The sequence below is a fragment of the Zalophus californianus genome, chromosome 12 (assembly GCF_009762305.2).
Source record: "Zalophus californianus isolate mZalCal1 chromosome 12, mZalCal1.pri.v2, whole genome shotgun sequence".
Taxonomy (NCBI): Eukaryota; Metazoa; Chordata; class Mammalia; order Carnivora; family Otariidae; genus Zalophus; species Zalophus californianus.
The window spans coordinates 666,892-690,764 of record NC_045606.1 but is presented as its reverse complement, the minus strand read 5'-3'; the positions used below and the strand labels follow the sequence as shown (position 1 = coordinate 690,764).

The window sequence follows — 23,873 nt, the reverse complement described above, 5'->3', positions numbered from 1 at the left end:
TGTGTGCGCTCTCTCTCCTTCTGACAAATAAAAAGATGAAATCTTTTTTAAAAATAATCTTTAAAAAAAAGAATTATTCAGTGCAATCCCAAATCTTACAAAATTCCCTTTCTACTCTCACGATGAGACACATCCCAGATTTCTCTAGGGTTCACTCTTTGCAGCAGGTTAATAAACCACACTTTGTTGGATGCCTGGTTCGTCCCTGGTGAACCTAGCTGTTGGTTTTTTTCACCCAGCTCAAGTATCACCTCTTCCACTAAATCTTTGGATACAATTGTTCCCTCCTCCAGTCCCAGAGCACTTTCTTTGCATGTCCTGATGCTAGAGTTTACCATGTTAGGACATTTTCTCTACTAGACTGTAAGGTCTTTTAGAGACTGTGTGGGATTCCTCTTTGTATCCAAGAAGTTCTAGCGAGACAAATGACACGCACCTGACCAGACTAAGATGGGAGGGCACTGAGGTTACCTAGACAGGGTCTCACACAGATGCCTTCCCACTAGACTCGAGTTTTCAAGAAAGCCCTGAACAACTGAAGATTTATCCTCAATTGGCCTGCTCAAAGGTAGTTTTCCCCAACTCACATCTTGGCTAGATTCCAACTAATTGGTGTGGGGTTGTTGTTGTTGTTTTTGTTTTTAGTGAATCTTTTCCCTGTTCCCAAGGCTGGGAAGTCTTTAGTGTTTTCTTTCTTGTCCCTCTCGCCCATCCACTATCTCCCTCATGAGAACAAAATAGCTAGCAAATAACTAACTAGATGTCTCTGAGTTGTTGGGGTTTTTTAAGATTTTATTTATTTATTTGAGAGAGAGAGACAGATAGTGACCGAGATAGCAAGAGAGAGCATAAGCAGGGGAGGAGGGAGAAGCAGCTTCCCACCGAGCAGGGAGCCAGATGTGGGGCTCGATCCCAGGACCCTGAGATCATGACCGAGCAGAAGGCAGATGCTTAACGACTGAGCCACCCAGGCGCCCCAGAAGAGCTTTTTTCTAAAATGATAATAAAATTCATTAGAGATGGGAAGATGCTCCATGGAAATTTTTTTCCAAGTAATAAGAAAGGGTGCCAAAATATCAAAAACCACATAATCAAAGCTCTGTTGCATTGTACAGGGAGGCTGCCTGAGACTGACACAGAGACAGACCTCTCAGCAGTTCTTAACTATCAGACCATTGGAAAGAACTTTCTCCAAATCCACATCTCAAAAGAATAACTCCATCATTCTCCCAAGCCAACTGGGATATATGCCTGAAAAGAATATTAGCAACTTGGCTCTGGAAGAATACATAGTTACAGCCAAGGAAACGCCAAAGTACAGCTCGTAGGGTCTCCCACAGGAGGGCCACACAGTGTGGCTGTGCTTCTGAGGAGGCATTATAATCTAGAGCTGGTTTGGTCCTTTATCATGCACAGGCCTGGAAACTAGAAGTTACAAATTCATTGAGAATTCACTCGAAGTGTTTGAAGAAATTCTTTTCTTCATTAAGCAAGTCAACCCGTTGGATTTATCATGGACACAGCATGGTATGAAGTGCGGCATGGCATGTGTCAAAAAACAACTCGGGGGCGCCTGGATGCTCAGTCGTTAAGCGGCTGCCTTCGGCTCAGGTCGTGATCCCAGGGTCCTGGGAGCGAGACCCGCATCCGGCTCCCTGCTCAGTGGGAAGCCTGCTTCTCCCTCTCTCACTCCCCCTGCTTGTGTTCCCTCTCTCACTATGTCTCTCTCTGTCAAATAAATGAATATCTTTGAAAAAGAAAAAAGCTCCTCTCTTCCAGTCCTGGGGGAGCCCAATTTTGGGGGTCACACATATACACCCTTACAGCCATATCCTGGCCTTCCATAATCCATAACCATGTGCCTTCCTGGTTCTCTTTGATTATCTCATGGCAGAGCGTCGGAAGACAAACAGCACTGAAGTCAGCTAGAACAACCTGCACCAAGCCCTAGCCTTGTTAACCTCTTTGGCTGAATGTTATTTTCCATGTTAGCAATCTGGAAGTAATATTCCTGCCCGGTCTCAAGAGATTTAATAAAATATGTAATGGGATTTGTATACTCTAAAATGCTTGAATGAATTTAGCGAGTGCAAAATGAGTTTCAGGTACTGCTCGGCTTCTTTACCTACAGAACAAAGTTCTCGCCTTCCTAGCCTGATATTTAAGCCCCCTGAGTGTGTAGTCCTTGCCCATCTCTCCTCTCGAACACCCTGCCACCCTACAACGCTTCACTGAATCTCCAACAAGCTGCACCCTTTCCAGTTTCAGTACCTTCCCTTGTGCGTTCCTCCGCCGGTGGGGGCGGGGGGGGAGAGTCGAATTATAACCCAAATCTCCTCCCAACCCAGACGACCTCTCCACAAAGGCAGAAAAAAAGATACTTGTTTTGTTTTGTTTTTAAGATTTATTTATTTGAGAGAGAGAATGAGAGAGAGAGAGAGAGAGCACATGAGAGGGGGGAGGGTCAGAGGGAGAAGCAGACTCCCCGCGGAGCAGGGAGCCCGACGCGGGACTCCATCCGTGGACTCCAGGATCATGACCCGAGCCGAAAGCAGTCGCTTAGCCAACTGAGCCAGCCAGGCGCCCCAAGAAGATACTCGTATTAAACCAGAAAGCGATGCGCATCCCGCGCAACCCGCCAAAGGGATGCGAGGGCAGAGCGCAACCTCGCTGTCCTACGGGGCTCGACGAACCCAGCCCCGCGGAGGGCGGGGGGCCCTTAACCAGCCGGGACACGGGGCGCCAGCAGGGCCGCCAGGGACGCGCACTCGTCCGCAGACAGCAGCGCAGCGGAAGCACTGGCGGCTTGCGCCCCGATGTGAACGCGGCAGCCGGCTCTCCGACCGGCCCCCCCGCAGCCGTTAGGGGACTTCCGCCCGCGCCCCCCCTGCGGTCGCACGCGCGCCCGGCGCTCGCGTGACGTCACTGCGGCCGGCTTCCGGGGGGCTGCGTGATGACGCAGCGCGCGGGTGTGCGGGGGCGCTCCATGTGTCTCCGGCGGCAGGCAACGTCGGGGCGGCGCGGGCATCCGATGCCATCCGAGGTCGTCGGGGTTCCAGGCGGCGCCCGCCCCCGGCTGAGACCGGGTGAGCTCCGGCCGGGGTGCGGGCCGCGGCGGGGCGCCGGCCGAGCTTCCGAGGGATGGGGTCGCGGCTGCCGCCGGGGGCGTGAACCCGGGGTCGGCCGACCGCGGCGTGCGCTGACCGCCTGTCCCCCCTCGCGGCGGTGCCCGGTCGGTCCCCTGCTGTCGCGGGAAGCTCTTGCGGAGCCCGCCCGGCCTGCGGCTGCGGAGTGTGAGCGGAGCGGCGGCCTCGGTGCCAGGAAGACTGCAGGGAGAGGCCGCTCTGGGTAATGGCTGGGCGTACGGGTACCCCGTGGGCTTGCGATTTGAGGGGCTTTTGCTCCCGGGTGTCGGGGTCGCAGGGGCACCGCGGAAGGGCGCTGCTGCCGCCCGGCCCGCTCGCTAGGGCTGCCCGACCTGGAGCCCCGATCCTGCCCCGCGACCACTTCCCCGCTCAGCCCCCAGTACCGAGTGTACCGCTCTGTGCCCGGGGCCACGTGGGCCGCAAGCCTCCAGCGTGCTTGGGTCTGGGGTGACCCTGTGCATTCCTACAGTGCTTGCCAGAGCATCCTGAAACGGTTTGAGGCCTTGCCCTGCTCCATCCAGAGCAAGGTTATAGAAATTTCAGACAGGTGTCCGTGTCTGGTGTGGTGGCCACGTGCCACATATTGTTAGATAAAGCTAAATAGGCGTTTAAGTTCCGTTTCTTACTGCCAGTACTAGCATCGCAGGTGCTCGCGAGTTCTAAGCAGGGCTGCCGGAGGGGAGTGGCTCTCGGCAGAGGAAGACACTCCTGCTTGTGTCATATCTCCTAAACCTTAATTCTTTGCTCAGCTCGGATTTTTGAGCACCACGGTGAGGTGGTTTCTGTCCAGTACAGAACAGGGGCCCATGCCCGGGGTAGCCCAGCCAGAAAGTCGCAGGTCATGATGGAATGCCAGGCCTCTCCAGGCCCACCGTGTGCTCCTTTACAGATTCCTGACCAGGATGGAGCAGTGGAATCTGGAAGCGGGTGGGAAGCATAGGTGGGAGGAGGCTGCCCTTGCGTCCTTGCCTGGGTTTGAGCGCCGCTGGGTGTGGTCGGGGTGGGCCAGGATCCTCATGTCAAGGCCACGTAGCTCTTGGCTCCTCTGGGTGGCCGGTCACGCCACATCTCTGTCGCAGTCGAGGCTTCTGGCAAACTTGGGGTCTGCCTCTTCAGTCCAGGTGCAGATGCTGAACACACCGGCCTGTGAGCTGCATTCGGGAGACGCTCCCTGAGGCTCCTGTGTCTGCAGTCCTGGGAGCAAGGCGTTGGCTGAACTTTGGCCCATCTTTTCAAGGATGTTGGAGTAGCAGACAGCCTGGGGATGGACGAGGTAGTGCCTCCCTCCAGAGCAGGCCTGCTCTCTACTGGGAGAGGTCCGGCTTTCTGGTACCGCACGGCCACCACATGTGCTGGGTGCCCCCTGGCTCCCCTGTGTCACCCTGTGGGAAGAATCAACTGTCTTTGTGTCTAATCAGAGAGCCTCACGTGTCCTACCAGCATCCCTGAAACTTGGGGGGGGGGGGTACCTTGTCAGCGGAGGGTGGGGCAGGGTATACATCAGACCCTTCTCCATTTCTGAACGGCAACCCCCCAGCATAGGACACGTGGTGTCTGCCCTCCCCCACTGTTTCAGCAGCAGGAATCCCCAGGGGCCAGAGCCTGGAGAGCACCAAGAGGTGGCCTGGTCCGCGTCTGCGGGGCTGATCTGGGGTCTGCAGCAGTAAGTATGCTGCAGAGGCCTGTCTTCTGTTCGTTTCCATGAGCCCCCGCCCCCAGAAGAATTTCAAAACCCTCGACTGGCTCTGGCCTTCCCATGTCAAGTCAGGTGATTGAGTCCCAGAGAGGTTCATTGCCTTCAAGCTCATGAGACTGTTTTTGCATAGCCATGGTCTAGTACCTGGACTCCTGGGGCCCTGATTCTGTGGCCCAGCATTGGTGGATTCTGTGGTTTTGGCTTGATTTCACAGCTCGCCTCCAAGCTGTTTCCACGTGCCTCCTCGTGCCTGAGGAAGTGGACCCTGGGATGTGGCCTGCACACGGACATGACCTGTGAGGGTGCAGCTGGGTTTGAGCGGCTGTCGGGCCCCCTTCTGTCTAAGCAGGTATGCGTCCTCACTGGCTCCCATTCAGGGAGGAGAGGGGGGTTTCCGGTTCGGGCCCAGACTGGGGAGTGGGCAGCTCAGGGCCTGGTGTGCACATCTGACTGACGTTTCTCTGCCCCCAGGTTTGGGTGCCACACTGCTCCCGAAACGAGGATTCTTGCTCTGCGTTGGGGCCCAGGCCCCTCTGACCTGTGCAGGAAACAAGGGGTGATTAATAAACAGTCTTTTCAGCGTGTGCTGCGACCAACTTGTCTCCTTTCCGTATGCTAGATACAAGGAGCGGGAGCCCTGGCTGTGAAGGGAGTGGTGGCCAAACTCCTTCAGCCCCGAGGTGTCTCCTTGCTTGATGCCCGGGTCTTTGCAGAGTGCCAAGTGGGTGATGGGCTACCAACTCCTGCCATCGGGAGCTTGCCCTGGGGATCCTGGATGGGTTCTGCTGCCTTGACAGGCTCGTCTGCCTCCTGTCCTCCCTAGTGTGGGTCAGACTTGGGAGCGAGGCTCATCTTCACATGTGGGCACACAGAATTGTGTCCATGTGGGAGTGATGCACATGCTCGGTTGGCTTCGTTTGAAAAGTAACACATCCAGGCGCAGCCGGACACTTTTACGTTCGGTTTGTTTCTGATGTCATGGCAGCTGCACCCCCCGACACACATACACACACCCGGATGGGCAGAGTGGGAGGTGGCCTCTGAGGTACCCTGCGGGGGTCCTTCCCTGTAGCAGCCCGCAGTTCTGCATGTCTGAGATGAGCTGGACCTGAGTCTTCAGTGAGCCGGGGAACTGGAGGGGGCTTGGCATCAGCAGGGGCCAGGGTGGGGTCCCCAGCAGCCCCCTGCCCTCCTGCTTGGTGCCCCAACTGAAATCCTCCAAGGGGTTTGTCCAGCCCAAGAGGAGGGGAGACAGACCAGGAAGGGAAAAGACATGCGATGTCCTCCTAGCCTTGGGACAAAGGAGGCATGGGCCTTAAGTCCTCGCTGCAGACTCCGCAGTTAGGCTCAAGGTCACGGTGGCAGGGTCTAAAGCCCAACAGCAAGCTCCGCCCAGGGGCCAGATCCCCAACCTCAAAACGGTCTTGACATTTCTACCAGGAAAAACCCAAAACTATCCAGTGACGTGAAAATCGTATCAAGTTGAGGTTTCAGAGCACGGACTGAGTTGTTCCTCAATTTAAACCCTGGGCTGGAGGAACCCATGGGTTGAGAGGTTGAGGAAGTAAAACCCCGGGACCAGATTCTCCGGAGCGTTGGTGTGAAAAAGCCCTTCAAAAGCACCAGCCCCAGGGCGCCTGGGTGGCTCAGAGGGTTAAGCATCTGCCTTCAGCTTGGGTCGGGATCCCGGAATCCCGGGATCCTGGGATCGAGTCCCGCGTCGGGCTCCCTGCTCCTTGGGAGCCTGCTTCTCCCTTTGCTTCTCTCTCTCTCCTTCTGTCTCATGAATAAATAAAATCTTTAAAAAAAAAAAAAAAAAACACCAGCCCCAGAGCTGGGAGGGTGAATGAATCCCGAGGGAACGGTCAGGCCAACAGCCCTTAGGGATGGTGCACAAGGGCGTGGGCCCGGATTATCAGGCTTTTGAATAAACACTTTTCCAATCTTACTGGGTATGTATTCATCCTAATGAATTTGAAAGGGTAAAAAAAAACCTTGCCTGTCAATTTTTCCAGTTTAAAAACGTGAGCTCATTGAAAGGCAATTATTACAGGAGCCTCGAGTACAGAATCCCCCAGGCAGCATGTGGATGACTCACTTTTGGCAAATACTCTGGCCTCCCCGGAGTGGGGGTTGAGAGAGAACTGCCCGCCTGGAGGATGCCATGAGTCAAGGAGGCTGTCTGGAGACAAATCTGAGCCAACCAGTCTGCAGCTTCTAACGGTGCTGTGAGGAACCAGGTAGGACAGGCAGGGGGCCTTCTGGGTAGCGTCCGAGGTCCGGGCCTGCAGCCCGACTCCGAATCTCAGTCTGAGGAACCAGACCGCCAGCCCTGCGGTGCAGTGTGACGTGACACTGGTTTTGTCATTTACATCCTGCTGTGGTCTTGCACATTTTGAAGAATGTTACCCGAGGCCCCGCCCCAAAGGCCTGGCCACCAGCATTTCCCACTTTTTAATCAAGATACAAGGTACCTAGCCAAAGATGCACCTAGTGTGGAACTCCGGCTGTTAACAGAGGCTTGATAGCCGTGACAGCGTCAAGCCACACAGGTGACGCCCCTGCTTGGGGTGAGGGGTAGGCGCGGAGACCACAGAGGGTCAGAGCTTACTGAGGAAGCCAGCAGGAACCCTCCAGGGCACCCGACTCACTGTCAGGCGTGCCCGCCCTCTGGGTGCGGGAACCAGAAGCGGGGAAGCCAGCAGCCCTCCAGGGCACCCGACTCACTGTCAGGGGCCCGCCCTCTGGGTGCGGGAACCAGGAAGCGGGGTCAAGCCCCTCGGGAGGGAGCGGCAAGTGGGAGGGCAGCCCTCCCTGGGGCCAGAACCCACTTCCTACTTCACCGCACCGCTCGGAGGCGGCCCGGAGGGCTGAGCCTGCTCGGAGCACCCTTCCTTCCACCCTTCTGCACAGGAAGGCCGGGGGAACCTGGCCTGGGTGCCTCCCGCTAGCAGGATGGATGAGGAAGGGCCGGATTGCGGCAAACCCGACTTTGTGCTTTTGGACCAAGTGACCATGGAGGACTTCATGGAGAACCTCAAGCTCAGGTAGACACAGGGCTCTGACTTCCTCTCCCGAGCCCCCAGGCTCACTGGTCTCCATCAGCCCAGGGTAGGGGCAGGAGGTGGGGTTGCACACGCCCCCACCCGGACCACTGTATGGGTGACGGCAGGGGGTCCTGGCCGGGGGGGGGGGGGGCCCGGGAGGACAGCCCTCCCAAGGCCAGGGCGGCCAGCCAGGGCTGGAGCAGGCTTCCCAGACCCCTGCCTCCCACATGGCCTGGGTGTCTTCTGCTCCTCCTGCCCAGCAGGGACAGGCAGGTGCTGGTCCCCCTGACTGGGTGCACTGTCCATCTGCCACTGGGGATTGTGCTGGGCCCTGGGGGCTCTCAGGGAAGGGGGCAGGTGCTGTCCCAGGGGGCAGGCGCTGTCCCGGGGTGCAGGTGGACAAGCTGAGATGACACTCGGAGGGGGGTGCATGGGGTGCCACAGGGCGTGGCTGGTAGAAGCGACATGGGGTCTGATTGCCCCGGACGAGCCAGGGGATGGTGAGATGGGGTGGCCCCGGGGAGCTGGACAGCTGGATGGCTTCATCCTGGACACCCAGTGAGAGGACAGGGCGGCTGCTGTGCAGGGTTAGGGGATGGGGCCCCCTGAGCACACACTGTTGAGGTTAGAGGACAGGAAACGGGCTATTTTGTATGGGGCACAAAGCTAGGTATAACTTCACAGCGTTCTTCTACACTAGCCTGTGAGACAGGCATGACCATGTCTGTTCTAACAGTGGAGCACTGAGCCCGGGCCACTCCGCGTGCAGGGGGGCAGGCGGGGGCAGATGAGAGAGGGTGTGGAGGGAGCGCGCCGGGGGAACTCCCTCATCTGAGGTGGTGGCGGAGGAAGAGGAACCCCTGACTGACGGGGGACGGACCACAAGCCGCCAGGGAAGGGCGGGTCCCAGACAGAGCGGGAGCTGAGCTGGCTGGCTGAAAGGTCAAGAGAGGGCCAGACAGAGGTCCAGGACCCTGAGTTCCCAAAAGGAAGGGTTGAGAAGTAGGAGGATGTGCGGGGGGGAAGATGACCCCTGCATCCCCAGGCCCCCTCCCTGCGGGGCGCAGTCCCAGCCATCTGGGTGGGGCTGGGCGGGGTCCCCTGCTGCCTCTGGGTCCCCACCCAGGCCTCAAGACAGGAAACAGCCCAAGGCCCCTCCCTCGGCCTCCAGCCCCTTTCTCCTCTCCACCTCCACCCCTTGGCTCTACCTATCCCTTCGTAAATCGGGTGGTGGAGATTCCTGTGCCGTCAGGCGCCCCCCCAGCCCCCACAGGGAGCAGCGTGGGCCCCAGCGCTACCCTGCAGTGGGGGTGGGATTCCAGCGAGATGGCACTGGGAAGGGTCAGGTCACCCGCACTCCTTCCTACTCTCATCCCTGGGGTGGGCCAGGGCGCCCGAGGCTCCCCACACGGGCCCAACGCCCCAGCACCTGGGTGTGCGTCCCCACAGCCCTGAGCGCTGAGGCCTGGCCCCGCCTGTGCCAGGTTCGAGAAGGGCCGCATCTACACCTACATCGGCGAGGTGCTGGTGTCCGTGAACCCCTACCAGGAGCTGCCCCTGTATGGGCCTGAGGCCATCGCCAAGTACCAGGGCCGCGAGCTCTATGAGCGGCCACCACACCTATACGCCGTGGCCAATGCCGTGTACGGGGCAATGAAGCGCCGCTCCAGAGACACCTGCATTGTCATCTCAGGTACCTGCCCGGTGGCCGGGGCCCGGGCAGCCTCCACAGACCCCACTGGAGGGGGCGCCCAGGGGGCTGGTCAAGGGGAGTGGCCACTCTTTCTGTTTGACCATCCATCTGCCTGGCAGGGGAGAGTGGGGCAGGGAAGACGGAAGCCAGCAAGCACATCATGCAGTACATCGCCGCTGTCACCAACCCCAGCCAGAGGGCCGAGGTGGACAGGTGAGGGCAGGCAGGACTGGCGCAGGGGCGGCCCTGGGCCTCAGGCCTGGAGGGGAAAGAGATGTGAGTCAGCCTGGCTCAGGCCAGGTTCAGAGGGCTCCTCTGCAGGAGGGCTCCAGGTGACCCGCCCAGAACCTGTCCACCCAGCAGAGGCAGGGCACGGTGCCACGGGGGTCCCGCCACTAGGAAGAGGGAAGAGGCAAGGTGCACGGAGCCAACAGACGGGGACTGGGCCCCTCGCAGGAGACCCCATGGAAGGGAGAAGCTGGGCAGATGGTCAGGAAGGGCCTGGACCCGGATGGGGGCCCCCCTGTCCGCCTCCTCACCAGCTGCTCACCGGCTGTTACCAGTGGGGCCTCGTGGGAGCAGCTTCCTGTGTGAGCGCCCCAGCTCTTCCTGTCGGGAGGGGCGAGGTGGGGTTCCAGGGGCGGGGGCACCGGCGGCTGGCCGCTGCCCACCCTGCCACGGGAGGTGGAGGGCAGTGTGCAGCTCCAGCTCCTCTCTGCAGGCGGCAGCATGCCCAGGCGAGGAGCTGCCCTTCTCGCCACACCAAGCACAGCACCGGGCAGGTGGCCTTCCCAGCCAGTCCCCAGCCTGTGCCATGGGAGGCCTTGGGCAGGGGTGCTGGGCAGGCACAGTCCCGGGACGAGTTCTGTGCCCTACAGCCCGGCCCCTCTGCCCCGCACAGGGTCAAGGACGTGTTGCTCAAGTCCACGTGCGTGCTGGAGGCCTTCGGGAACGCACGCACCAACCGCAACCACAACTCCAGCCGATTCGGCAAGTACATGGACATCAACTTCGACTTTAAAGGAGACCCCATCGGGGGGCACATTCACAGCTACCTGCTGGAGAAGGTGGGTCCTGAGGCCACAGGTCTCCCACGCCGACCCTCCCAGGCCTGGGGCCCTGGGGAGCGGGGGCGAAGAACTCACTTTCTCTGAGGTCCCAGGCTCTGCCTGCACCACCCAAGGGGCTCTGGGTGGGTCCCCTGGGTGGGGTCCCCTGGGTGGTGCTGCAACCCAGGCAAGGGCCCAGCTGCCCCTCCCTCCACAGTCTCGAGTCCTCAAGCAGCACGTGGGCGAACGGAACTTCCATGCCTTCTACCAGGTGAGCCAGAGCAGCGGCGTGGGGGCGCCCAGGAAGCCCTTCCGATGGCCCCGCTCTCAGTCCCTTTTCCCCCTCCCTGCCGTGATACCCCCAGTCCCCCGCCCTCACTGGAGGGGGATCTCCCGGGACACCAGCAGGGTGGTGTCTACACTGGGTGAGATGGCGTCTGCCTGGATTCAGGTGATGTCTACACCAGCACTGAGCTCCCCTGTGTCGGTCCTCTGGCATTTTTGGGGGGGTCTTTGCAGTTCTGAGGGCCTGAGCCAGGGATGTGCGGGCCCCCAGGTGCTGCGGGGCTGTGAGGACGCAGAGCTGCAGAACCTGCACCTGCAGAGGAACCCCGCCGTGTACAACTTCACCCGGCAGGGTGCAGGGCTCAGTGTGAGTGGGGGCAGGGCTCCGCGGGAGCACCAGGTGCCATGTTCCGGGGTCGTGGGTATGGGCGCTCAGTGGGATTGCTGGTGCCCCAATGTAACAGGCACTCCCTGGGAGGACCTCGGGGGTTCCGCGTGGCCCTGGGGTGCTGAACCCCTCGTCCTGCAGGCCTTGGAGAGTGATGAGAGGAGCCACTACCTGGCAGTGATGGAAGCCATGCGGGTGATCGGCTTCAGTGCTGAGGAAGTGGGCTCTGTGCACCGGATTCTGGCAGCCATACTGCACCTGGTGAGCCTGGCTGGGGGCTGCGGGGCCACTGCCCCTGGAGAAGGAGACTGACCTTGGATGGCCCAGCCATGTAGCGGGCCCATCCTGCCCTCCGTGGGGCTGAGTGCATGGCTCCCGGCTCCTGGAGGCTAGACTCGGAGCTGGGGGCTCTGTGTGCCCAGATGGGCGGGTGAGGCCTGCAACACGCCCGGTCTATCTAGCAGATGAGCCTGCACTAAGCAGGCCCAGAAGTGCAGGCTCAGTAACGCTGACATCGTGCAGATGCGTCCTGCTTCTGTCAGGCGCGGTCTGGCCGGCTTTGGACAGCTCCTCAGCACGTCTGAACCTCCATTCCCTGTGAGGCGGCCTGAGGAGCAGGGGGTGCATCACGGCTGCAGGCGGCGCCGGGGGACCACAGACGTGATGTTCTGGGCGGGAAGCCTTGGAGAAGGCTCTGCTGTGCTCCAGGGGCCGTTCCCGCATCCAGGGCGGCATGGGTTCCAGAAGCCAGGCCCTGCCACACCCCCAGCCCTGTCTTTCCTTTCCTTCTCCCTGGGCAGAGGTGTGCAGGCAAGCTCCGCTGGGACATGGAGCCTGACTGTCCTGGCTCCCCATCCCCAGGGAAACATCGAGTTTGTGGAGACAGAGGGGGCCGGGCCGGAGCAGGGGCACCTGGCCGTGGCTGAGGAGCTGCTGGTGGACCATGTGGCTGAGCTGACAGCCACACCCCGGGACTTGGTGCTGCGCTGCCTGCTGTCTCGCACGGTGGCCTCAGGAGGCAGGGAACTCATTGAGAAGGGCCACACTGCAGCTGAGGCCAGCTATGCCCGGGACGCCTGTGCCAAGGTCCTCTGGGGGCAAGCTGTGGGGAGCGAGGCGGGGACACCCAGGGGCCTTCCTGGAGGCGGCGACGATGGAGGCAGCCGGAAGTAGCTGGATCCTGGCCTCTCCCCAGGCAGTGTACCAGCGGCTGTTTGAGTGGGTGGTAAACCGGATCAACGGTGTCATGGAAACCCGGGGCCGGGATCCCCGGCGAGACGGCAAGGACACGGTCATCGGTGTGCTGGACATCTATGGCTTTGAGGTGTTCCCTGTCAACAGGTGGGGAGCCCGACCACCATGTCCCCGGCTCTGACCCCAACCCCTAGGGCCACCTTGGTCCTGCGGAACCCCGCTGGCCTGGGGAGCAGGATGTCCGGCGTCTGTCCCAGCCAGTCCCTGGCCCCGGGCTCAGGCCCCCGAGCCTGCCTCACCTGTGCCACCCGTCCAGCGGTGCCCACCAAGGCAAAATTGGGGGCTCATGTCCCATGGCCACGACCCCCAAATCCACTGGGGAGCATGCGTGCCAGCAGTGGGGCTGGAGGGGGAGAATCACCCCTGCCGTAGGGCTCCGGCGGGGGAAGGGCCTGCCCCCGACGCATGAGCTCTGCACAGAGCCCGAACCCCCAAGCTGGGCCAGCAGGGCGTGACTGTGCGGCCCCTGTGCCCGCCCGCAGCTTCGAGCAGTTCTGCATCAACTATTGCAACGAGAAGCTGCAGCAGCTCTTCATCCAGCTCATCCTGAAGCAGGAGCAGGAGGAGTACGAGCGGGAGGGCATCACCTGGCAGAGCGTGAGTGCCGGCCTGGGCCTCGCGGGTGGGGCTGCGAGGGCCGCAGGGTGCAAGCGGGGTGGCCGGCGGGCAGACTGGGAGCCGCCCTGCACCCCCTGCCCAGGTGGACTACTTCAACAACGCCACCATCGTGGAGCTGGTGGAGCGGCCCCACCGGGGCGTGCTGGCCGTGCTGGACGAGGCCTGCAGCGCCGCAGGCACCATCACCGACCGCATCTTCCTGCAGAGCCTGGACACGCACCACCGCCACCACCCCCACTACACCAGCCGCCAGGTGCTCCGCTGCCCCCGGCGCTCACCCCAGGCCCCGCACCCCAGCCGGTCCCGGGGCAGCACCCCCCTACCCCTCCCAGGCACCGTGCTGCCGGTCTCGGTGGGGCCTCGGTGGCTCGGCCTCTCCAGCACTGCCCCCTGCACAGACCTCCACCCTGTGCCTTGACCCTGGCGTGCCACCCCATTCCCCAGCTCTGCCCCACAGACAAGACCATGGAGTTTGGCCGAGACTTCCGGATCAAGCACTATGCGGGGGACGTCACGTAAGGAACTCTCCCCTTCTTAGCACGCTGAAGACGTGCCCGACACCAGAGTCATGAGTGGAAAGCATGAAATGGGGCTCTTAAGATCAGAGCTCTCAGCCCTGGCTGCACTATAGAAGCCTCTGGAAGCTTTAAAAAAAAAATACCCGTATCTAGGCTCCACTTTGGACAATGCCTGGGGGGGGGCATGCTATTATGGAGGTGCAGGTTAGCTGAGGGGGGCAGACAGGCCACAGTCTGCATTTCCAGCAAGCCCCCAGGCACACGGTGCCCATCCTGGGGGCACACCCTCAGGACCAACCTCAGGAATCCTTCAGAAATCTCTGTGACATTATTATTAATTTACCTGTGCTCCCTTCATCCTGAGTGGGACTTGAGGTGACTCACGGAGGCACATGTATCTAATGTGTCCTTCACAAGGACAAGTGGGGAGGACAGTGCCGCCAGAGTTCAGACCCCTTGCCCTGAGTCTGCATGGGAGCTGCAGGTGCAGGGAGATTTTGGAACTGAGCTTTCTAGACTTTTGTCATCAAAGGGCAAGACAAGGAATTTGAGGTTCTCATTGCCACAGAATCAAAGCAGACCACTGCCTCGGGAGTTCCTGGGTATGACTATCATTGCTGATGCTGACGGAAACTCAGTAGGCACTGATCTGGGCCTGTGATGTATACTGGGGCACAGACAGGTTAGGTCCCTGGTCCCAGGTCACACAGCACGAATGCGCCAGAGCCAGGGTCCAGTGCTGTGGGCATGAGCGCCGACTCATCCTCCTGGAGAGACACCTCAGAGGGAAGGAGTCTTACGTGCTGAGAAAGAAAGCGGGTGTGGGAGCGGAGGGAGGGAGGCTAGCCTAAGAGAACAGAGGCAGGGGAGGAGGGTGAGGGGCTTCCTGGGGGCTGTCAGAGGCCCCTTGCCCCTCACCAGCCCTGGCCCCACAGGTACTCAGTGGAGGGCTTCATTGACAAGAACAGAGACCACCTCTTCCAAGACTTCAAGCGGCTGATGTACAACAGGTGCGTGGGGGCCCGAGGCCGGAAGGGCCTTCATACACTCGGGTCTGACACCTGTCTGATGGGCTGACAGCCTGAGGTTTGACACTAAGGCCACAAAGCTTACCAGTGGCAGAGCTGGGGCGAGGACTGCCCTCCAGAGGGCGGCTAGCTATGTGGCCTGTGTCTACAGCTCGGACCCCACCCTGCGGGCTATGTGGCCAGAGGGGCAGCAGGACATCACGGAAGTGACCAAGCGCCCCCTGACGGCTGGCACGCTCTTCAAGAACTCCATGGTGGCTCTGGTGGAAAACCTGGCCTCCAAGGTACTGCCCCCGCCCCCGCCCTGGATCTTTGCAGGTCCTCCTGTCTGTGCCTGGCCGGCAAACTGGGCCCTCACCGCCTCTGCACATCACGGGGAAGGTGGTGTTCATTTCCTGTCTGCTGTGAGCTGCATCCCCACCCCCACCCCAGCCAGGAGGAACCCACCACCGTGCAGGTTAAGATGTCCTGGGTCAGGCTGAGGCTTGAGTAAATGTGAGATTTGAACAGCCTTCCCCTGTCCTCCCGGCCTCTTGGGCGGGAAGGGCCTGGGCGGGGCTTACAGGGCGAGAAGGCGGCACTAGCTGCTTGCAGAGCTTGGGGCCTAAAGGCAGAAGGGGGGCAGCAGGGGGACACCAGAGCCCGCTTAACCACACAACATCCAGAGAGTCAGCCTGGCCTCTGCAGCCTGGCAGGGCCCCTGGCTGCCCTACCACCTCCTGACCCAGCCGCTCGGCCTCCCCTCCCCCCTGCAAGAGCCTCTTCCCTGGGCAGCCGGCAGGGAGGGACAGCTACACACCTGCCCTGCAGCCACAGAGGCTGATGGTGCTGTCCCTGCGTGTCCTCTGTCGTGGCAGGAGCCCTTCTATGTCCGCTGCATCAAGCCCAATGAGGACAAGGTGGCTGCCAGGCTGGACGAGGACCACTGTCGCCACCAGGTCGCGTACCTGGGGCTGCTGGAGAATGTGCGGGTCCGGAGGGCCGGCTTCGCTTCCCGCCAGCCCTACCCTCGATTCCTGCTCAGGTACCACTCCCTGCTAGCCCGGAGCTCCATCTCCCCGCCTGTCTGTGCCCCCATGGGCCAGGGTCCTGTGAGGAGTGGGACGGGTGGGCAGAGGGTCCCACACCCGGCCAGTGCTGCTCAGATGCGGACACGCGCGACACGGACAGCGAGGATGCTGTGTGACCCAGGGGACGGGGTGGGCAGGTGCTGGGCATGTCGGATCCAGAGCTCAGTGCCCACTGCCCTGTCCTGCGGTGACAGGTACAAGATGACCTGTGAGTACACGTGGCCCAATCACCTGCTGGGCTCTGACAGGGCAGCCGTGAGTGCCCTCCTGGAGCAGCATGGGCTGCAAGGGGACGTGGCCTTTGGCCACACCAAGCTCTTCATCCGCTCGCCCCAGACTTTGGTCATGCTGGAGCAGAGCCGCGCACGCCTTATCCCCATCATTGTGCTGCTGCTGCAGAAGGTGCGGCCTGGCCGGATGCCTACCCACCATGGGGGGGGGGGGAATGGGTGTACCCATGGCTGTGGAGGGGGGAGGGAGGGGTGTGGCCCTGGGGGGGCAGGGGAGGGAGGGGTGTGCACCTGAAGGAGTGGGGGGGATGGGTGTCGCCCTGGGGGGCGGAGGGGAGGGAGAGGAGGGAGGATTGTGCATTGGGTGGGGGGATGGGAAGGATGGGTGTGCACCTGAAGGCGTGGGGGGATGGCTGTGGCCCTGGGGGGGAGGGGAGGGAGGGGTGGGAGGGATGAGTATGCAACCCCTGGAGTGGGGGGGGTGTGCATGCACCGACCAGGCCCACAGGCACCCCTCCAGGCACCACAGGAATCTCCTCTAACAGGAGACAGACCAGGACTGAAATTGACTTAAGCAAAAGGTGTAGATGTGGTTAGTTTACCTCAGTCCCATGGTCATCAGCTTCAGGCCCAGGTGGATCCAGGTGCTCAAAATATGATTTTCGGGGATCTGGCTTCCTTCCTTTTCCTTCTTTTCTTTTTTCTTTTCTCTCCTTCCTTCCTTCCTTCCTTCCTTCCTTTTTCTTTCTTTCTTTCTTTTTCTTTCTTTTCTTTCTAAGATTTTGTTTATTTGAGAGAACACACACGGGGAGTGGCAGAGGGAGAGGGAGAAGCAGGCTCCCCACTGAGCAGGGAGCCCGATGTGCGGCTCGATCCCAGGACCCCGAGATCATGACCCGAGCCAAAGGCAGACGCTCAACCGACTGAGCCCCCCAGGCGCCCCCTTCCTTATCTTTTCCCTTCTTTTCTTCTCTTGACTCTGAAAGATTTCAGACCTAGAGAAAATTCCCCCTCCTACTCCCCAGCATCAGCTGTGCCACCCCGTGACCAGTGTGTGGTTTTGTGCAGACACCTGCAGCCCATCCCAGTTATTTTTAAGCAAATCATTTTTTAAAAGATTTATTTATTCATTTTAGAGAGTAACCGTGAGCATGTGAGCTGGGGATGGGCCGAGGGAGAGGGGGAGAGAATACCAAGTGGACTGTCCACTGAGGACTGACTTGGGCTCACTCTCATGGCCCTGAGATCATGACCTGAGCCGAAATTGAGAGTCGGACACTTAACTGACTGAGCCCTGCGGGCACCCTGTCAAATCATTTTGTTTAGAGTCATTTTAGCAAGTATTCCCAAAGGACAGGAATTCCTCCATCTCTCCCCCTTTTTATTTTTAACATTTCAAACCTAGTGAAAAGTCAAAAGATGCCTATGATGATTTACTGTCCACCTGAATTGCTACAATCGTGTGCTCTCCCCACCCCATCTCTGTGTGTCTGTCTGTCCCCACACCCACATATACGTATGTTTATATGATTTCCTAAAGTAACGGACCCCCTCGATATTTCAGCACACGTCTCAAGGACAAGTACGTTCCCTTTTCTGAACACGCTGAGGTCAGCAGATGAGAAACCTAACACCCACAAGACATCATCTGCATATCTGAATAATATGCCGGCCGTATTCGAATTTCCACAAGTGTCCCACTATCACCCATGGCGACACACTACATTTAGCTGGGAGCTTTGCTACCTCCCCTAACACGGAGGGGTTGGTTTTAGGAACATGACACCATGCCATGGTCACAGAGATGGGACTTGAGATGCTCACACTGGGTCCTCGCAGCCCCACCATCTCCAGGACTGTCCACACTGCTGTCCTCTCCTTGGTCTGAGTCAGGTTCCTTAAGTATACTTTCATCTGTGGCTCCCCTGGGCTGCCTGCCGTGCAGGGCTCCCGGTCTGGGTTTTAATGGTTGCATTCTTGGGGTGCTCTTCCATGTCGGGGCGTCTACGAGTTGGAGGTCAGACCTGGGCCAGCTCGGGTTCCAGGTGGACAGTTGGCAGCTACCCCTGGCGGAGGGGAAAGCACCCCCATCTGCAGGTGCCAGGTGGAAAGACATGGGGTGGGGAGAGCAGCTCTCCCCTGAGTCAGGCAGAGGCTGCAGCAGGGCCCTGTGCCCACCTGGGAAGAAACCTGCAGCCAGGTGGGGGTGGCCCCCAGGAGTCAGGGGCAGGTCAGCCTGGCGCAGCGCTGGGCTGAGGGTGGGGGAGGCGTGGCCTGGCCGGGACTGACGGAAGCCGGCTGGCCCCCCAGGCCTGGCGCGGCACGCTGGCCCGGCGGCGCTGCCGGCGACTGCGGGCCATCTACACCATCATGCGCTGGTTCCGGAGGCACAAGGTGCGCGCTCACCTGGCAGAGCTGCAGCGGCGGTTCCAGGCCGCGAGGCAGCCCCCCCTCTACGGCCGAGACCTCGTCTGGCCGCCGCCCCCTGCGGTGCTGCAGCCATTCCAGGACACCTGCCAGGCGCTGTTCTGCAGGTGCGAGCCCTCAGCCACTGCCCCTTCGGTTTTCCCCATTCGGCTAGCGCCCACTGAACACCTGCTCCCGGCCATCTGCACCCCACAAGCCCCATTTCATAAGCAGGAAAACAGGAGGCTCTGCCTAGTAACTGGGTCCCCACACCCCACCGTCATTGGAGAGCCCTGATATCTCCTTGCTGGAGGCCTGCAGGGGAGCGTGGCTGGCTGGGACAGGGAATGGAGGGGAACAGTGCGTTTGGGCAGCGCTTTGAAGGCTGAGTAGTTCTCCAGGAGGAGGCCGTACTGTCCTCAGAGTGGGAGGGGCCACTGCGGAGACCAGGGAGGCCGAAATCAGGATGGCCAGTGCCAGGCTGAGAGGGTTGGCCTTCTCCGTGGGGAAAAGGGAGCGAGAAGAGCGCATGGATGTGAAGGGGCAGGACCGGGGTGGGGAAGGTGAGGGCTGCATGGGGTCCATCTGACCATCCGGTTCCCTCTAGGTGGCGGGCCCGCCAGCTGGTGAAGAACATCCCACCTTCAGACATGGCCCAGATCAAGGCCAAAGTGGCGGCCATGGGGGTCCTGCAGGAGCTACGGCAGGACTGGGGCTGCCGGCGGGCCTGGGTCAGGGACTACTTGTCCTCTGTGAGTGTCGGGGCCGTAAAAACTGGGCACCAAGGAGGGGCTCAGGGCTGAGAGCTTGCTGGTGTCCACGCCACATGTCCCCTCCCAGGGCCTGGCTGTCTGTCCGGCCTGTGGGCCATGCCCCTCTGCCCTTGCCTCTGGCCTCTGGGCTTTACTGAACACCTTCTCTTCTGCGCCCCCCCCCCCCGCACCCATGCCCTGGCTCACCCTGGCCCTCACACGGGCATGATGAGCTGTGCCCCTGGCCCCATTCTACAGGGGACGAAGGCTCAGGGGCTCAAGGTTTTCCCTGGCACCCGGGACCCTGCCTTCTCAGCTTCTGGGCCGGTGGGCAGCTATGGAGGGCTCAGGGATGACCAGAACCTAGGGCTGCAGGGGTCTGGGCACGGGGCCCTCAGACAACCCAGGGAGGCTGGCTCAAGGCCTGACTCGGCTTGGCTCGGGAGGTGAAGGACAGGGATGCCCATTCACCACACTCGCTGTTGGTCCAGCGTGGTCAAGCAGCCCCCATCCGTCCTCAGGCCATGGACAACCCCACAGCCTCGGGCCTGTTCTCTGAACGACTGAAGGCACTCCGTGAGAAGGACAGCTTTGGGGCCGTGCTGTTCTCCAGCCACGTCCGGAAGGTAAGGCGTGGGACCAGGGGAGGAGCGACAGCCCAGGTCCAAGGCAGAGGTTTCCGAAGTGGTCAGATCCAACTCAGTCCGTGAGAAAAGGGGTCCAGGGAGAGGAGGCCCTGGGGCCAGACAGGTGATCCCGAAATCGCCTGTCCCGCAGGTAAATCGCTTCAACAAGAGCCGGGACCGGGCGCTCCTGCTCACTGACCGGCACGTCTACAAGCTGGACCCCGGCCGGCAGTACCGGGTGATGCGGGCGGTGCCCCTGGAAGCGGTGAGCCCCGGGGGGACGGGGGAGGTGGGGGCGTCTGCAGGGCCCCTCCACTCGCGCCTACCTGGGAAGGCCCGAGCTTTCTAGAACTCAGCATCAGCTCAGGATGGTGGGGCCTTTATGTTGCTCAGGGGGGGCAGGGGGCCGAGCCACGGGCCCCTCTTCCCCACATACAGGGCGGCCTGGGGGTATCCGGCCCGACCGCGGGACTGGTTGCAGTGCGCAGCGCTCTCGCCCTGGGGTCCCTGTAACCGAGTGGGGGGCCCATCTGGTGCGCCGCCACGCCGGGTGGCCGCTTGATGTAATGGAGGGAAACCAGACGGCTCAGCGCCCCGGCCGCACCAGCACACTCAAGAGGAACTCGAGAGCCACAGGGGAGGGTGGCGCCGGATTAGAGGCGCCGATCGAGAACATTCCATCCCGTCCTGGAGCAAGTTCTCTCAAGCGGCGTCTCGGCCAACCCTCCCCTTTGCGGGCGGAGCTAGAGAGGGAGAAGGGGGACCCAGAGGGGGCGGGCTGGGGGCTCCGGGAGGCTGTTGGTGGCGGGCCGCGGCCCAGGGATCTTGGGGGCAGGGAGGAGGGCCTGCCGCTCCCCTGACCCCGGCCCCGGCCGCGCAGGTGACCGGGCTGAGTGTGACCAGCGGGCGGGACCAGCTGGTGGTGCTGCACGCGCGGGGCCAGGACGACCTGGTGGTGTGTCTGCACCGCTCCCGGCCGCCGCTGGACAACCGCGTGGGGGAGCTGGTGGGCGTGCTGGCCGCGTACTGCCAGGGGTGAGTCCGCGCGCGCAGAGGGGGACCGGCTGTTCCGAGAAGCTCGTCCCGCCCCTGACCGCCCGCCCTCCCTGCCTCATCCGGCCCCGCCTCGCCCCGGCTCGCCCCGCCCCCGACCGCCCTCCCGCCTCGCCCCGCCCCCTTACTCTCCTTCTGCCCCGCCCTTGACGTCTCGTCCCGCCCCTGACGCCACACCACGCCCCGTGATCTTCCTCCCTCCCTCCCTGCCCACCCGGCCCCGCCCCCCTGACCCCCCTCCCGCCCCCGCTTCAGGCAGGGAAGGGCGCTGGAGGTCCGCGTCTCGGACTGCATCCCCCTGAGCCAGCGCGGGGCCCGGCGCCTCGTCTCCGTGGAGCCCAAGCCCGAGCAGCCAGAGCCGGACTTCCGCTGCAGCCGCGGTGCCTTCACGCTCCTCTGGCCGAGCCGCTGACCTGTCCCGCCGCACCCGGGCCTCCCTCCACGCCAGCCCCGCGCCGGACACCGGTCCGCTGTGCAATAAAAGGCTCCGTGTCTGTGCCCTGCGAGACTTGTGTCTGTGGGTGGACATCCGCACAGCGGCCAGCAACCTGGCAAATGTCACCCCCGCGTCCTCTGCTGACCCCTGTGGGGTCACCCGGACCGGAGGAGGAGGAGGCCTGGGGGCCCAGTCTGGTGGGGCAGCAAGACTGCATTCCCCTGGGGCCCCAGCCTATGCACCCGCTGGCTGTGGAGTCCACGGTCCGAGAGGAAACGGTGCCCTTTATGGCCCAGGCTGTTCCTCCCACGCTGAGGTCTCCCCCCGCCCCCCCCCCCCCCCGCCTATTTCCCTCCCCTAAGGCTCCTTGCCTTGCCAAGGGTGCTCCTTGCCTTAGGGGAGGGGAATGGCCATTGGGGAAGCTTGGGGTCCCAGGGCCACCCTCGGGCAGGGCTCTGGCTGAGCACACACTGGGGCAGACACTGTCCCAGCTGCTGGCTGTGTCCTTGCTGGGGGTGGGCATCCCAGGCCCCAGGAACCCTACTTCTCGGACTCCTGAGCCAGGACCTCCCACAGTCTGGGACAGGACCTTGTGTCTGGGGGCTCTCAGAAGCCAACCAAAGGAAGGCCAGAGTGCACACAGCTCCACTTCCTCTCGCCGGCAGCGTCCCTCCCCAGACCCTCTGCCCCGCAGCCCCGCAGTGCCCCAGCCCTGCCCCCTGCCCCATCCTAGCACCCCCACTCACTCTCCTCACTCCATAGGTGACCCTTGGCTTTCAAAGCTGCTCCCTTGCTCCTGGGGCATGCTAAATTTGGGTGGCATCCTTGCCTGGTTGTGCCCTGTCGATGTGGAGGGAAGTTGGCAGGTGTCCACCCCTTGAAGGGCTCACAGCTCCTGAGGCTTCCCCCTGGTCACTGTCGACTTCCCTCTCCAGGGGGTTTGGTGGAGTCACCTCCTCCTGTGCAGAGCCCAGCCTGGAGGGCCCTGGATGCCCCCACATAGCCCGCTCCAGCATCTGTCTCCGGCGCTGGTGGCCTCAGGACAAGCCAGCCATTCTCTTGAAGAGGGTGCTCAGGTCCGCTCGGATCCAGAGATGCTAAGCTGCCCTAGACAGCAGGTGCTCCTGGCCCATTGTAAATTCCCTTTGCAGTAGGTGGCTTGCCAGAGGCTGTCAGCACAACCTGCTTCCCTTCCAGATTCTCCACGGCTGCCTGGCTGCCTGGCTGAGGGCAGGGCTTCGTGGAGCCCAGAGGGAGGAGCCTCGCTGGGCAACATTTGGGGGTCCTGCCCTGCTGGGGGACACTCCATGCTGAAGGCCCAGAGCCAAACAGGGTTTCTCCAACGTCCAGAGAGAACTGTCAAGGCTGCCAGGCAGGTTCCTGGGGCTGTAGGATCCTGAGATCCCAACAGAGGGGTTGAGTGAGAGGCCAGGAAGAGGAAGGAGCAAGAACCCCCTTATTCAACCCTCACCTCACATCAGTCTCTTCACAAACATTATACATCACTCTACAAATCCTTGTATTTGTCATATATTAATCGCTTTGCAAATTACACCTCAGCCCTCTTCCTGCCCGGTCAGTATAGCTGTATCTTGCACTGTGACAGGTGGGGAAACAGGCTGTGTGGGTTGCCTGGGGCCATTCGTATGCTGGGTGGGGCAGATTCAGGCTCGCAGGCCCCACACCAACAGAGGCACTGGCTTTTAGAAGGGCACTGTGGTCCTCAACGCTTGCTGCCTCAGTCTGAGTCCAGCTCTGCTCGTGAGTCCCCTCTGGCCTCTGGTGGATGTCTCCACCTGTGCAGGTTTCCCCAGAGTCTGGGCTGGCCCTGGGAGTGGCTTTAATCAGAAGGGGTGAGGCACTTCCGGGCCCAAGCCTTAAGAAGGCAGAGCGGGGGAAGAGTCCTGGGCGGAAGGCCACATGGGGGAGAGAAGGAGAGACAGACACACAGAGAGACAGTGGTTGGAGGGGATGGGGGGAGGGCCTATCAGCTGGACCAGCAGGTTTTGGTGCTCTTGTAAGTGATAACTTTTTTTTTTAAGATTTTATTTATTTGGGAGAGAGCAAGCTAGAGAGAGTGAGCGAGAGAGAGCGAGCACAAGCAGGGGGGAGAGGCAGAGGGAGAAGCAGGCAGCCTGATGCAGGGCTCTATCCCAGGACCCTGGGATTACAACCTGAGCCGAAGGCAGACGTTTGGCTGAGCCACCCGGGTGGCCCTAAATGATAACTTGTTTAAAAAAATGTTATTATGTATTTATTTATTAAGAATAATACAATAACCGTATATCCAAAACCATGAACGATGAACACTTTGGCACATTTGGTTCAATTTTTCCTGAAATTTTTGAAGGTTAATTATACATACCATGGGCACCTGGGTGGCTCAGTTGTTAAGTGACTGCCTTCGGCTCAGGTCATGATCCTGGAGTCCCGGGATCGAGTCCCACATCGGGCTCCCTGCTCGGCGGGGAGTCTGCTTCTCCCTCTGACCCTCTTCCCTCTCGTGCTCTCTATCTCTCATTCTCTCTCTCTAATAAAATAAATAAAATCTTTAAAAAAAATTATACATACCATGCCA

General features: G+C 60.9%; 1 protein-coding gene, 1 long non-coding RNA gene and 1 other non-coding gene across 6 annotated transcripts; all 3 read left to right on the top strand.

Moving 5' to 3' along the window:
* The first annotated feature begins 3,563 nt into the window (after window positions 1-3,563).
* LOC113912095 lies at window positions 3,564-3,695 on the top strand. Its single transcript, XR_003516715.1, has one exon. It is a non-coding gene; the product is annotated as a small nucleolar RNA SNORA9 (small nucleolar RNA).
* A 730-nt stretch (window positions 3,696-4,425) lies between these two features.
* On the top strand, window positions 4,426-5,426 carry LOC113911377. Its single transcript, XR_003516450.2, has 3 exons — window positions 4,426-4,809; window positions 5,057-5,191; window positions 5,314-5,426. It is a non-coding gene; the product is annotated as an uncharacterized LOC113911377 (long non-coding RNA).
* Window positions 5,427-7,280: 1,854 nt separating this feature from the next.
* On the top strand, window positions 7,281-21,359 carry MYO1G (myosin IG). Of its 4 annotated transcripts, XM_027574844.2 has the most exons (23): window positions 7,281-7,394; window positions 7,756-7,889; window positions 9,374-9,582; window positions 9,702-9,795; window positions 10,484-10,649; window positions 10,849-10,902; window positions 11,188-11,283; window positions 11,446-11,565; window positions 12,166-12,390; window positions 12,500-12,645; window positions 13,041-13,155; window positions 13,259-13,429; window positions 13,621-13,691; window positions 14,630-14,704; window positions 14,874-15,006; window positions 15,580-15,746; window positions 15,987-16,194; window positions 18,333-18,556; window positions 19,036-19,180; window positions 19,702-19,806; window positions 19,958-20,071; window positions 20,687-20,841; window positions 21,115-21,271. In XM_027574844.2, exons 2-23 carry the CDS (start codon window positions 7,798-7,800, stop codon window positions 21,269-21,271), a joined length of 3,042 nt encoding a protein of 1,013 aa, XP_027430645.1. In that variant the 5' UTR covers window positions 7,281-7,394; window positions 7,756-7,797. The 4 variants fall into 4 exon arrangements, with proteins under 4 accessions (XP_027430645.1, XP_027430646.1, XP_027430648.1 ...); XM_027574845.2 differs by lacking the exon at window positions 7,281-7,394 and having other exon boundaries at window positions 7,568-7,889; window positions 21,115-21,359; XM_027574847.2 differs by lacking the exon at window positions 7,281-7,394 and having other exon boundaries at window positions 7,568-7,889; window positions 9,339-9,582; window positions 21,115-21,359.
* Window positions 21,360-23,873: the final 2,514 nt, after the last annotated feature.